Source organism: Corvus cornix, chromosome 20 (genome assembly GCF_000738735.6).
Source record: "Corvus cornix cornix isolate S_Up_H32 chromosome 20, ASM73873v5, whole genome shotgun sequence".
NCBI lineage: Eukaryota > Metazoa > Chordata > Aves > Passeriformes > Corvidae > Corvus > Corvus cornix.
The window spans coordinates 5,809,100-5,823,458 of NC_046349.1; the positions used below are offsets into that span (position 1 = coordinate 5,809,100).

The 14,359-nt window shown below is 47.0% G+C and overlaps 1 protein-coding gene across 1 annotated transcript in view; it reads left to right on the forward strand.

Moving 5' to 3' along the window:
- The first annotated feature begins 213 nt into the window (after positions 1-213).
- Positions 214-14,359, forward strand: part of RIMS4 (regulating synaptic membrane exocytosis 4) — a 55,452-nt gene continuing 41,306 nt past the window's right edge. The window contains exon 1 of the mRNA XM_039563369.1: positions 214-482. Coding sequence (XP_039419303.1) covers positions 386-482 — 97 coding nt within the window. The 5' untranslated portion in view covers positions 214-385. The remainder of the gene's footprint in view (positions 483-14,359) is intronic.

Consider the following 14,359-nt stretch of genomic DNA (forward strand, 5'->3'; position numbering starts at 1 on the left):
TCCGGCCCGGGGAAGGCTAGAACATAACGAGGGCTCACCGTGGCCAGGCTCGGGGCAGGGCGGGGAAGGCGTACCGCGGTGCCCGCGGCCGCTCCCCGGGGCCGTCCCGCCCTCGGGCCGCGATTGGCGGCGCTGCGGCCGGGGCGGGGGCGGGCGGTGCGCAGGGCCGGGCGGCAGCAGGTGGCTCCGCTCCGCTCCGCGCCGCTCCGCGCTGCCGCCCGCCTCGCCCGCCTCGCCTCTCCTCTCCCCGCCGCCTCAGCGCGGCCCCGCCGCCGCCAAGACGCCGCGGGCCGTGCTCCGAGTGAAGAATGGGGCGGCCAAGCTCGCCAAGCCGCCCGCGGCCGCGGGCGAGACCCCCGGCGGCGCCCCCGGACCCGGGCTCTTCATGGAGCGGTCGCAGAGCCGCCTCAGCCTCTCCGCCTCCTTCGAGGCCCTGGCCATCTACTTCCCCTGCATGAACAGCTTCGACGAGGAGGACGCGGGTACGGGGGCCCGGAGCAGGGGCGCTCGGGGCGGTGGTTCCCGGGGTTCTGTGTCCGTCCGCCGTGGGCGATGGGGGCAGGCGAGGGTGGGTGTGCAGCGCGTCAGCGCTACCCCCGACCCCGCCGTGGGTTTGGGGGCCGGGGGCTCATCCCCGGGGGTGTGCGAGGGGTGCCGGGGACTGCAGGGCTGGCGAAGGGACGCGTGTGCTTGCGGAGGTTAAAAGTGGGAACGTGTTCCAGCGGTGAAACACGCACCGGCTGCTAATCGATAGGAAACACGGGTTATTTGCAAATGGAGCGGCTCACGCTCCATCCTCCTCTGTGTGAATGAAGGGCAGCGCTCAGGGAAAAGGCGTCCATTCTGCCGGGTGGTGTGTCCACTCTGGTTTATCCACCGTGAACTCTCGGGCTCATTGTTCCCAGGGGTTGTTAGCGCCGTACACCGTAGTGCTTTTGGAGAGAGGAATAAAGGGGTTCAGTTTAAAGGAGGGCAAAGTAAATCCCAAACCAAAAGCCTTTCAGAATGGACGCAGTGATTTTTTGCCGGCGTCAGAAAGACCTTTCCGGCCTCTAACAGTTGGCGGCAGTCATAAAATGAGACCAAGCTTAAAGAAGAGGGGTACTGGTAGGGAAAAGTAGGAAAGATACTGGGTTGAACGGGAGAGGGAGGGTGGTGGGTGCTGGAGAAGGTGCTGGGAGTAGAGGGCAGCACAGCCGCTGCGTGGGTAGGGAGGGCGTGCGTGGGAGTGGATGGAGAGCGATCAGAGAGCGCTCTGTCCATTCCCAGTGGCTCTTTGGTAATTGAGGGGTGTTTTTCTCAGTGCACACTGTACCAGAGACTGAACCTGTCAGTGAATCTTGTGAGTGGCAAATAATGAAAGTTGGTAACGAAGGTGTATTTTAACACTGACTGTCGTGGTCGCATCCCTCAAAATGCCGGCATGCTCCTTTGTCTAGTGGCTCATCCCAAGATGTGCAGATGCCAGCAGGAATACATTAGCCTGCCAGCTGCTACACCTGTAATGATGTTGTTTTTAAAGGAGTTGACGTAAGAATCAATTCATCATCTGTGTGATTAACCTAGACTTGTCATCAGCATCATGCAGGGGTGGCAGGCAGAGGATTGTCTCCTCCAACAGATGTAGTTTTTAAAAATTCTGTGTAAAAATTTTGCTGATGATTTATTTGCACTTCAGTTTTGGTTTGAATGCTGAGGAGCGTACAAGAATGATGGGAGCTTTGGGAAGTCTCAGCGCTGTTGCTTCAGGAATGATTGATAGTGAGACATGCTCAAGTATGAGAACCCAACACAATGCCTGGGACAGCATTTCATTCCCTGGTGTCCAACTGCTCCTGCTTGAGCAGGGTGATGGTTTAGGTGAATGCTTTCTCTTCCAGCGCTTAAAAAAGCGCTTTTGCGCTGAATTTTATTTATTCAACACTTAGTGAATGTTCATGCATGAATGTTAATCAGCTGCTCTTCATACAACACAAGTACTTGTCCCTGAATTAAATAAATCTACAATTAAGACCTCATTCTCCAGCAGCTTATTAGCAGATCTTGCCTGTGTGAGTTGTCTCGTTAGTGAAGCTGCTCAGGGTGGGTTCAGTGCAATGGGGATGTTGCAGTGTTGCTCCTGTATTTTGTGCCTGTGTGCGCACATGTGAGCAACCAGCCAGGAAGAATGTGTGCTGCTTTCTATTTCTGGTGTTAAAACTACAAGTGCATAATTTTCTCAAGCAAATAGATGTCATGAAAGAGAAATTATAAGAGAAATGCTGAAATTCTGCCAGATAAGATTCTATATTATTCAAACCCATGCATGCTTCTGAAATTGTGAGAGATTTTTACCAGTTAGGGTTGCAGCATGATTTCTGTCAAAAAAATAGCTCTCGATAGCTCATTCAGGGAGATGAATACTGCACTTGGCAAGATATCCTCTGTAGGAGATGGCAGAAAAAAATGAAATTGATCCCAGGAGCATTGACAAAATAAACAATCCTATTTCAAACAGACACATCATCCATTTTGTCTGAAGCTGAGAACCACATCTTTAAGAGAATAGTCATCCTACGGAAAAAGGAGAAGAGCTGATAAATGGCCAAGCTTAAAGGAAACTTGACGTTTTCCTCTGAAGGAGGAAAACAGTCTAATGATTGTTTAAATCAACAAACAAGAAAAATTTCTGAGGTCTTACATTTAAGTTACTATGGGTGGGTCATATCAAAGGAGCGTGAAAGGAAATTTACAGATGTGCTGAGAGCCGTGGACACATTTGAGCAGTGGTAACAATACCTCTGACTTCCAGTATTTCACCCATTTAGTCTGGAAGAATGGCTCTGCTTTTGAAAAATACAGAATACATTTTTACTTACATTCTGTTTCCTTTTCTGCCATTTCCCTTTTGTTCTTCTTTGCTGTCTACCTTGTGGACATAAGGTGAAAAGACTCTTCTCATCTTCCACAGTTCCTTTGCCTGCTACACCTGCACTGTGTCTGGACTGAGTTCTGGGCAGTGAACTGGGTGCAGATGATCTCTTAGTGTGCAGAAGGAGGCAGCCAGTGGAGGCAGGAGAGCAACAGGGCTCGGAGCAAGAGACAGGATCACATTCGAGTGCTTCCAGAGCATGAGGGTTTCAGATTCCTCATGTCCGTGTGTCTCTCCAAAGAGGCAGATGTGGTCTTCAGTGTTCTAATACCCTTTTCATTCCTCAGCTGCGTCTACAAAGAAGATGCTGTGAGCAAACACGGAGCTTTGTTCGCCAGGAAGTTGCAGTGGGGCTTTGAAATAGCCAAAATGACTGTCTGCACTCAGCAGTTCAAGGACTCGGGGTTAACAGCTCTTTTGATCTCAGCATGGTAATGTTTCTGGCCTTCCTGCTGGCTGAGTGCCACTGTTTTTGCTCCACTGAGGTCCCCAGCAATGTCAGTGAAGTTTAAGGATTTTTAAACTGCAGTTATTATCAGAATAATTGTTGGTTTAACTTATGCAAATGTCTATCCTACATTTCAGTTGTGGAGCAGTAGAGTAAGAAGAGGTAAAAGTCAGTCATGCACTCTTTGTGGGCACATGTCTAGAATGCGTGTTTCTAACACAAATCTTGTGAACACAAATCTTAGCTGTTCTGAGGATCTGCCATACGCTTGGTCTTGGCTGGAATCAGCCGTTTGGAATGCTGATAATCCTGTGGGAGCGTATCAGAAGGAACCAAACTGCCGAGGACTGAACTGCCAAGTGGCAAGTGCATGTGGGTTAATAACAGGATCCATGATAACTGTGGGCACCTGCCTTGTAGGCAGCTTGTGGTGCACCTGGGTGCAGCTCATCATTAAAACTGTGCGAATGGGGTGTATGAAATCCCCCTTTGACTGGCAGTGGCCTTAGCACAGCCCTCCCCAGTCCAGGATGAAGGTCATCCTTAAGGTTAGCGGGGCTGTGTTTGCTGGTGTGGAGGAGCATGAAGTTTGGAAACCTGGCTAAAGCAGAACAGAAAGTAAGGATTTTGCAGAGTAACAGGAACTGACTGGGAGCTGCACATACAGAACAAGCAAGCTTTGGGCAGGAGAGAGGACGTGGTCTGAGTAGCTGGGACAGTTGGTGTAACAGTGGTGAATCCACTGGGAGTTGTTGGGAAGTCAAAAGCCGTGCTCAGCTCTGGAGAGGTGAGAGCTTCCAGACGAGTGTACTCCAGAGGACAAGAACTGCACCTTAAGAAAGACAGGTAGGGAAATGCGAAAAATCACTGGAAAGGATGGGGTTTCCTTTCCTATGCCTAAACTGCAGCACTTCTTGGGTCTGGGTGTGTGCTCCAGCTGTGCTGTGGCTCAGCTGGGTGAGACACTGTAATGCACCAGCTCCTTTCATCCTAATCCTGGTTTTCTTGGGAAGGACACCTGCTGGCACTGGCAGAAGGCATCTGAGGCATGCCCTCACAGGGATGCAGATTTGGATGTTTGGAGCTGTAGCTGTGGGTCACACTGCGAATGAAGCTACCCTGGAATCCAGATCCAGCTTGAGCACCTGCACAAGGGGAAACGCCTGTTCCTTACGCACACAAGTGTGAAGAGCAGGGCTGCTCTGGTCAGGAAGCAGGGGAAGGTACAGAGCAGCTGTGAGGGACTTGTAAGGGTCCTCTCTTTGATTGGGACCTCAGCACAAGGACTGTCCGGCTTGGCAGACCCCTGCCCTGGCTGCAAGACAGGAGAATCAAATCGTGTCTCAGCCAGCTGGAACCAAGTGTCTGGCAGAGAGAAAATGGTTTCCAAAGTCAAAATGTCTCCTAGATACTGACAGTAAGCCTTCCTCGTGTCAGCTGCTCATTCAGAAAAGAGTTGAATTAGAGATAAAATTCAGCCCAGGCTGCTGCTTTCACACACTATAAAGTACTGGCAGAGGCACTGTGTTACGATCAATTGCTTTGAAGAGCAAGTATGTGAAATATTAATTTAATGGATTGATAAAAACATTTAAACTATTGGGGTGTAAGAATGGGCTGTGGATATTCAGGCTAATATTCTTTTGTTTGGGTTTTAGCTATTGAACTTCCTCATAATTTTAAACACTGACCTTCTCTATAATTTCAAACATTAAAGCGTTACAAAGCTATTAAATAGAGAGAGCCCCTGTGTGTGTTTTCACGTTGCCATGGATATTTCTCAGTTGCAGCACTGTATTGGGGTACATATGGTTTAAAAGAAAATTATGATTCAGGACTTAACTACTCCATTTTTATGTTTTTAAAAAAATATAGCCCAAGTGTGTTAAGTCCTTTTCGTGCTTACTTTGGTTTTGCTTCATCCAAAGTTACCTTTGGAGCTCTGTAAGCCTCTAACTGGTTTTGTTAGTTGTTCATGAGGTAGGTAACTGTGCTCATGTGGCAAACATATAGGGAACAAGGGAAATTACTCCTCCATCTGGAATGTTAGCTATTTTTAAAATCAGTCTTTTATAAATGAAAGGATGCTTTATCCCTGTAACCCTCCAAAGATAGCTCTTAGAGCTCACCTGGCCATGCATTACCCCAGGGGTGCCAGCTCTCTTAGCTGGTGCAGGAGGCAGCAAAATCCAGGGCTTTTCTCTTTTCTTGCACAGTAAGGAGTGTATCGTTGTCTGTAGGCTATCCTAGTGATTGTAAGAAATGCATCTCTCCCTGCTGGGCACATTCTAGCTCTCGGTAAACGTGTTTGTTTCATAAATGGATTAAGTTGAAATAAAAAATGAGAACAATTCTAGAAGAGCTGATGTCAAATCAGTCATCAGAGGGAAGTGTATGAAAGGGACCAATGGCCTGGAAGAAGATGCTGTGGATATTACCTACAGAAGCTGGTGATCCCAGACCTGGTTATGAGTTAATCCAATCCTAAATACAGTGACTGATTCTTACACCATGGGTCATTCTTACCCACCTGGTCAGGGTAGAGCTGAACAATCCATGCTGTCCCTTGCCTGCCCTGTGCACTGGAGGTAGCTTTCTGCTCTCAGGCCCTGCTGCTGCTGCACGGGTGATCAGAGGACCACAGGTACAGACAACAGGTTTTGTCTCTTGTGGCCATGGGAGACTGGAGTGGAGCAGGAGCCCTGAGAATGAGTCAGCACTAGGAACAAGGGATTCGAAACCTTGTCCTTGTTTGTGTTGCTCTTGGTGTTGTGGCTGCACGTGAGAGCTGTGGTCCTGGGCCAGGTTCATGCTGTGCCTGTAGAAATGCAAAGCAAAATGTCAGCGTCAGTCCCAGGGCGCTCGTGGTCTGTGGCAGAACCCAACAGATGGGGACGGTGGGACAGATGGGCAAGCGCGGGGAAGGGTGACGTGGCATCGGTCAGCGCTCAGCGTGGCAGCCTGCCTTCCTGGGCCACCAGCTGCTTCCCACTCCTGCCTCCCATGGGCTGTCCTGCGGAGTCCTCCAGCACGCCCCAACCTGGAGCATCCACCTGTGCCTCGTGCTGAATTGTTATAAACACTGATGTAAGGTGGGGGGGAAGAGCGGTAGCTGCTAGCCCAGGGATCTCAAGCAATGTGCCACAAAGTGCTGCGTAGAAGTTTCTTTGGTGGGCGTCTGGGTGTGGGTTTACAGGGAAGAGGGGATGTGGATGAGGTTGTGGGCTGTGGTGGCTCTGTGCTGTCCCCTCAGCTTTTGCAGCACACACATGGAGCCATGGAGAGCTCAGTGTTGTCTCCTTCCCTCGAAGATGGCCTGACCAGCGTTACAGATACTCAGAGAGTGATGCTGAGTTCCAGCCATGTGTGCAGGAGTTGTTGAGGGTGGGTTATATGTGACCCCTGCCAGCCACAGGAAAAGGATATCTCATTCTCTTATTCTGCTGTCACCTAGTTTCTGAGTAGAAGAATCTGTCCCTGGAAAGCTTTCTATCCAGGAGACACTGTTTTCTTACTGCTTCTATTTCATGTGCAGTTAATTCTAATGCAACATTTATTAATTCAAAAGCACTCTGTTCTCCAGGCAAAAAAAAGTTATCTTTGCTCTGTCAGATTCTTGCATCAGGACAAGTTGTGAAATGCTGTAACTACTTTGCTTCAATATTTCTGTTTGACAGGATGTGTGGATCTGCTTTGTGTAGGGAAGAATTAAGTTTGATTGGAGTAGTTGTTTTGAGGAATAATTTATCCGTGCAATTGTTTTCTGAAGCGCTATTTGCTTATATTTGAATGCCTTCAGTTAGATTAGAAATGTGAACAATTTAATTTAGGAAATGGTCTGCAAGTCATTGATGGTTTTAGTGGGGCAGTGAGACCTGACTCACTCAAGACTCTCAGCTCTGCCGTCTCCTCCTCTCTCCCACAGACATCTGCTGAGAAGCACCGTTAGCATATTTGAATAAGGATTTCTGCTCCTCTGTGGAAGTGTTCAACACATTTTGAATATCCCATCTATCCAAATGATGTTTCTTTGAGGTTTGGATTTATTTTCTGGGAGAATGCTATACTATGTGGCAACACGTGTCACGATAGGGGTTCTGCAACACAATGAGCCACAGTTGTGCCATTGCTTAAATCATCTGCTGATGACACACAAATTAGGCACTCTCTGCTTTCTGTCAAACCATGCTTGCCTTGAAATCTGCATTTAAGTTATATCTTTGGCTTTGCTTTTGCAAAACAGCATGCTTGTAAAAGCTGGGAAGCCCTGGTACAGCCTCACCACAGAGGGGTACAGTAAGCTCTGTAGCCCTACCTTTTAGTCAAATCCAGCCACAGTTAAATCACTGAGATGGATAATGTTCCACTGTCATGCCATCAGGGTGTTATATCAGCTTTGTCCAAAACACAAAGCACTCATACAGCCTTGCAGAAGCCAGTGTAAAATGTCTGAGTGCTCAACAACTTGGAGAGTACACCGTGTACAGAGGTAAATGTCACATTTTTCTCAAAACTGTTTTATGACTAAGAGGAACTTAAGCTATTGTCTGTGTCCTTATTCTTGCAAATGTAGAGGTAGAGGGGTTGCTTGTATCTGTTCCCCAAGTAACTAATCTGTTCCTAATCAGAAGGATAGTTTACCCTAAAATTTAGCTTAAATCCGAATGGAAAGACCAGATTGCCATTGCATTGCTCCCAGCAAAATGGGAAGCCATTGATCACTGCTCTCCTCAAAGCAGCTCTTCTCATTGCAAAACTGTTCCTCGTTGAGCTGATAATTCCAAGTCAGGAAATGACTGTAATGACAGCCATTGCTGCCTGGCCTCCCTCTCCCTCCTTTTGCTTTTTGGTCCAAGGAAACACGATGGATGGTTTTGTTTTTGTTGGGTGGTTGTTTACTGTTTGTTGGTTTGGGGTTTTTTTTTTTGTGTAGAGCAGTTTTCCAAGTGTCCTGTTGGCCTTCTTGCTGGACTCAGGATGGTGTAGGAGGAGCAGTGTGGACAGTGCCCTGGTTGCTGTCTGGCCCCCTGCAGTGGGGAGTATCTGTTTCCCACACTTTGTGTGCAGTATTCCTGTAAATACACACTCTTGCTTTGCAAGAGTGTCCCTGCTCCTGGCTAACTCAGGGTATGATCCATGCTGTTTTCCAGATCATTCCCTGCACGAGTGCTGCTTGGCTATTCATTCCCTTTCTGGCATTTGTATGTTTAATTTTTTCAATGCTGTGAAGTTACTACTTTTTACATGTGCCTTTGGTGATTTTCCTTGTATTGCTTTGGAGGATTGAGCTATTTTATCCCGTGGGTATTGGCCTGAAATCAGTATCTGTTGTTTAGCAAGACCTGTGCTTATGGGATATTTGTTGCATTGGGAGGTGGGGTAAATGTCTGTGAAAAAAGGTCCTTTATCCCCTGGGCTCCAGGAATACAGCACTGTTTATGGTTAATTTTGGGAGCTGGAGGAGGTGCTCTCTAACTGAGGATCCAGTAACTGGGCAAAGTGCAGCATCCTTGAAAACATTTGCTTTCAAGGGTGCTTTTTGGGTGTCATTCACAGTTAGTAGCTGGAATGAGGATTATAGTGGTTCTTCCTGTGCTTCACATTGGTGACGTCTGATTTAAGAGATTATAGTCTCTCTCCCCAAGGAACACATGGTTGTGTCCCTGTCTGGAGCTGGCCATCCTCTGAGGAGCAGCAGCTCAGCTGTTGGTGGGGTCAGACTTGCAGAATGACCCACCTTAGCAAGGAAGCAGCAGTGTCACCAAGGGACAGGAGTGTGGGCACAGGCTGCCCCTCGCTCAGCTCCCTGGGCAATATGGATGAGGCTGACATTTCCCAGTGGTGACAGTTTCCCAGTGGTGTGGGACTTGTGCCAGCTGCCCACCAGCAGTATGCATATTTACAGTTAGCAGGGAATGTATCCTGCCATGTGGATGAAAAACATGTTAATTGTGTTGCAGCCAAGATGTCTAAGAAGATTAAGATTTTTTTTTTTTTTTCCTGTTGTAAATCCAGTTCCTTGTTTAGCACTTCTCAGCATCCTGGGAGGATTGGGTGGGTGGGTGTTTTTTTTTTCGTTTTATTTTTGCTATTTACCTTTCCTTTCTTGTATTTTACACGTGTCATCACAGCTCCAGTGAAAAGTTAGGAAACCTTGACTCAAGATTTTAAGGTGTCTGCTTTATATCCATATTTGTGTTTTAATCAGATTGTCAGGAGAGAGGAGAAAAAAAAAAAAGAGAAGGCTTTTCCTTTCTAATGCCTGTTGGATTTCCAGCTGCTGTAGTTGATAAATTCCTGAAAGTACCATAACTTGGACCCAGTAGCTTTCCCTGTCCCTTATGTTCAGGTTGTGCTGCTGTCCCTCTGGCTGAAGCCCTGCTGCCTGCTGCCCTGAGATCTCACCAGTAGCCTGTGAGATCAGAGCAACTGCTCTGCACCACTTCTGCAGAGCCCTTGCACATTTATAGCAGTTTGAATTAAATTTACAGTTCGGGTAGGCAGTGCTCCAGACTAACTTTTGAAGCTTGTCAGCATTCTGCTTTCCCCCAGATACCTCCAAACCAGAAGGAATTGCAGAAATTGCTGTCACAACCCACTGTTGCATTTCAGTGGTGAGTTTGCTACCAATTTTGGGTTGCCAAAAACCCAGGCATCTTTGTGGGGGTTGGTGCCCACACATCTGTGGATCACACAGCCCGCAGTGCATCCCCTCCAGATACGGGATTTTTGTTTCAATGTAAGTAAAGGGGAAAGGCTTAGGTTGCATTATTTGATGTACCTTGAGATAAAAAAAAGTATTCCGCCATCAGCATAGTTTTTACAAGAGTCAGTGCTTGTTTTAAATATTAAATGTGCAAAGTGGGGCTTTTTCAAAAATGCCTGTGAGTTTTGGTCTCTGGTATTTGTTGAAAGTGAATGGGATTTGGGGCTGTGTCTGCTTCTGGCAGTTCAGAAAATCACCCCACAGCTCTGCAAGTGTGGGGCTGAGACTGCTGCTCTGGTTGTGCAAAGCCAGCTGGAGCAGAGGAGCAGACCCTCCCTGGGATTCTGCAATTCAAGGAAGTTGATGGGGGAACATTGAAGACGCTGGTGTGGAAAGCAGGGCGAGCAGTGCCGAAAGTGGGCGTGCAGGCCAGCGCTCAGCCTGGCAGACAGCGCGTGTTAAATCAGGGTGATTTATGGAACAGTTTCTGTTAAAAGCTTCCTCGTGCACTTTAGGAAGCGGAGCTGCCAGATTGGTCAAACTCCAATGCCCAGACAGTTTGAATTGGCTGCCGGCTGCAGGAACAAGCGTGGCAAAACTCAAACAGCCGTTTCGTGCTGCCTTTGCAGGCTGCCACATCGGTGCTGCTGCTCGGAAAACAGACAGTGTCAAAATGTTACGTGGTATGAGGACATTGCCATGGCAACGTTAGCATCCCATGACACCCGTTCTCGTACTGCGGTGTCAGTGCATGCTGTCGTCGGTGCACTTTCCTCCTTCAGCTGGGGCCTTGAGGAATGCTGTGGTACGGATCGTATGGATTCCTTCAGTTATGGGGCTGAGGGTGGTATGGATCGTATGGATTCCTTCAGTTATGGGGCTGGGGGTGGCAGAGGCACTCTCCCTGGGCTTTTGGGTGTCTTAAGGCAACGATTCCTTCTTCTAGCATAGCAACTCTCACATGATTTGGCTCAAAAGCACCTGGATTTGCTTTCTGCTGCACTGATGAAGCAGCTTTCCCTCCATCAGATGGTCGCTGCAGTAGCTGTGTCCTGCCTGGCATCAGAGGCACCCACACTCTCACAGGCAGCTCTGAGATCACTCAGTTTAGAAAGACACTCTGGTCTTGTTTTGGAACCAGTTCTTTCAGCCCAGAGAAAGCCTATTGCTGATGTCCATCTGCAGCCTGCAGTGGTCTGCTCCCTCCTCCCCTTCCTTAGCAGGAGCCATCAGCTGCCCTGGGCACTGTTGGCTGTGGGGCTGGTTTTGGACAGCAGCCTCACACCTTTGGGTGGAGTTTCCTTCATGGCTACCTGGAGGTTTCATCATGTTTTGATCAATGTTTTTGGCCTGCCTAAAAATATTTCAGTTTTTTCTGCTACCTCTGTGTCCCGCCAGGATTTTAAGTGTTCCCCGTGGTTTATTTTCCCCTTGTCTTCATATATTTCTGTTTTTCCACCAGGTGACATATTCCAAAATTAGCGTCATGGGGTTTTTTTCACATATGTTTATTGGCTCTTTTCCCTTGGCATAGGGAAGGCTGTTCTCAATATAAGCTAGAGCCTTGGCAAGAAATGAAGGTGGAGATGTTTCCTGTATGGCAGCCTGTGGACCTTCCACCAGTGCACGTTTCTCACTTCTGCTTGGTACTTTGTAAGAGCAGGAGAGAGACCTGGGGTTAGTTATTGTGCATGTGAGGATTCTGAAAATGGCATGGGCAAGGAGATGCTTAACTAAGGATTTGCGTACCCAGTGATGCAGGCTGTGGATGTGCAATTCAAGCTATGTGGGTACACAACAAAGCTATTTTTCACAGTGGTGCTACAGCATAAAGGGATCATCTATGATAAAATCCAGAGCTTGTGATCTTCACATCTGGTCTAAAGGGTCCGAGAAGTGTAAATGTAAGGCTTGAGAAGGTACCTGGTGGGGCTGGGGGAAGGGGCAGAACTTGATTTTTCAATCATATCTGTTTGTCAGAACCCACTTCTGAACTGTTTCACCACAATAATTCTCAGCTCTCCCATTCTGCCCAGTGCTCTGCTTTGAGTTGTGCCAGAGTCCCAAGTTACCATTCTAAAAAGTTGTTTTTCATCTGTTTCCACTGAATTCCTGGCATCTGCCTAGTAACAGGAGTAGGTCTGTTCCTGTGACCTGGCTGCTCAGTCTGTGCAGAAACGCTTTTACTGCTCCTGCACAGGAGACGCTGCTATGTCCTAAACTCAGTTTTTCCCAAGAGCCAATCCAAGTGCCTCTAAACCTGGCATCGTGTGGGCCCTATTTCAATATTTTTCTATTTCTGTCTCAGTACTGCCTGGCTTACCTACTAAAACACTCTGTGAAATATTGCATGGTTGGTTGAGGCAAAATCTGGCTTGTTGCTCTAGGAATAATACCAGGCAAATTATCCACAGTCCATTTTATGTGGTGACTTTGACTGTTTTCACAGCCTGTTCACTGCAGCTGTCTGCTTTACAAAGGCAGCAAGCTTGTTGGACACACTGGCTGTAAAAATCAGGAAGTCTTATTTCAGGCCATAATTTTGTTTAATTTCCTGAAATCTAGAAAGCATATTTTCTAAAACATCTTTGCTCTGGAGCTCGAAGGCTGGGTGTCCAGAGATTACCCCTACAAGGTACTACCTGCATGAAAAATGTTGGTGGGAGGGTTGAATCCTGAAGCAGGGAAAATGTGATGGTCTGAAAATGTTTCACTGAGCAAAATATTAATAACTTCACAGACTTATGCCAGTTTTGTTAAGAACGTGCTTTTATATACAAGCTGACCAAGACAGGAGTGTTCTGTGAATGTCAGTTATGCAAATTAGAGCAGCATTTGGTGTTTGATACTCAGATAATGGTTTGAAAACTGGATTTTGCCTGCTTTAATGCTAAACTACTATGTCAGGAAAGATTATCAGCCTTTTATTTTGGCTTACAAGGAAGAAAAAAAAAGGCTTAACATCTTGATACAAGTACATCTTGGAGGGTTTAGACACTGTAAAAGATCTGGTGACCTGTTCTTTTGACCTCTTCTAGTCATCAGATTTGAGAGGAAATTGCAGTCAAAAGTGAACATTTTAAACCTTGCTGATCTGAGTGGTCTAATAGTCAACCTGTTCTTTCCTCTTGACATTCCTGTGCTCAGTTCTTCAGACCTGCAGGTGTTCAGTCCACTAAGGCTGCAGTGCAGAAAGGGGGAAAGAGCTGCAGAACTAGGACAGACTTGGAGTATATTTAACAATGTTCTATTTCGATGTGACAACAGCTATCGAACACCTACAAGATTGCAAACTGTGATTCACTTGGAAGCTGATATAACTGATGTCACGTTGTATTAATAGCTACAGAATTGTAACTGCTTTTAGCAGTGAGATTCATTAACAGCCTCTACAAACACTCTTGACAATCAGTTGAAAACCTGAAAATATTAGGTGTATATAAAAATGGATTATGCCATAAAGGAACCTCCCTGTGCTGCCAAGTGTGTTTACAAATGCAAGTTCTTGAGAGTGTTATGCATAATAATTCCTCTTCATCACTTTTGGTAGGTCTTAGTGATAGCAAAAGGTGTTTGAGGACTGATCTACACTCTAATTTAATTAGGAGGTGCTGATCTAATGGGGTTACACAATGTGAGTGTATTTGGGGATTATGGTGTCCATGACATTTTCCTTGGCACATAGAAGCTGCGCAATCTTCCTGCGATGTCTTGGCAGGTGTTTGTTCCTTCACTTGTTTTAGCTGCACATTTTGGCTTCAATGGGTGTGGCAAACCATGCCTAGACAGAATTCTCCAAGGTGTACCAAGTGCAGGGAGTTCTGCTCCCCTCTGAGCCTTGCATGCTTTCCTCTGTGTGGGTTGATAGCTATGTCTGAGGAGATGGGCATGGAAGAGAAGGAAGTGTTCAGTTCTTCCTATTTTTGAAGATACTGAATTAGTAGCTAACAATGATGGCGTGTAAGGGTCCTCTCCAGCCTCTGTTAACTCTCCTCTGGGCTGAATGAGTTGGTTGCACTTTCAGGCTCTTAGTAAAGTTGTCTCTTCATTACATACATGTGGTTTTAAGGTTTGCATCCCCAGCATGATAGGTCAGGACGTGGTTGTAGAAGTGAAATGAAGACTGAGATTCAAGAGAGGAAGTGTTCAGGGTGGCATTTGCTCAGTGTCAAGTTGTGTAGTCAGTCTTGTCACTGGAAGTGAATGTGTGGACAGGTAAAGCTGGGCTGACATTTCCAGTGCTCTGAGTATTTCTGAGAGTTGTTCCATCACAGTTGGCCACCTACTTCCCTCA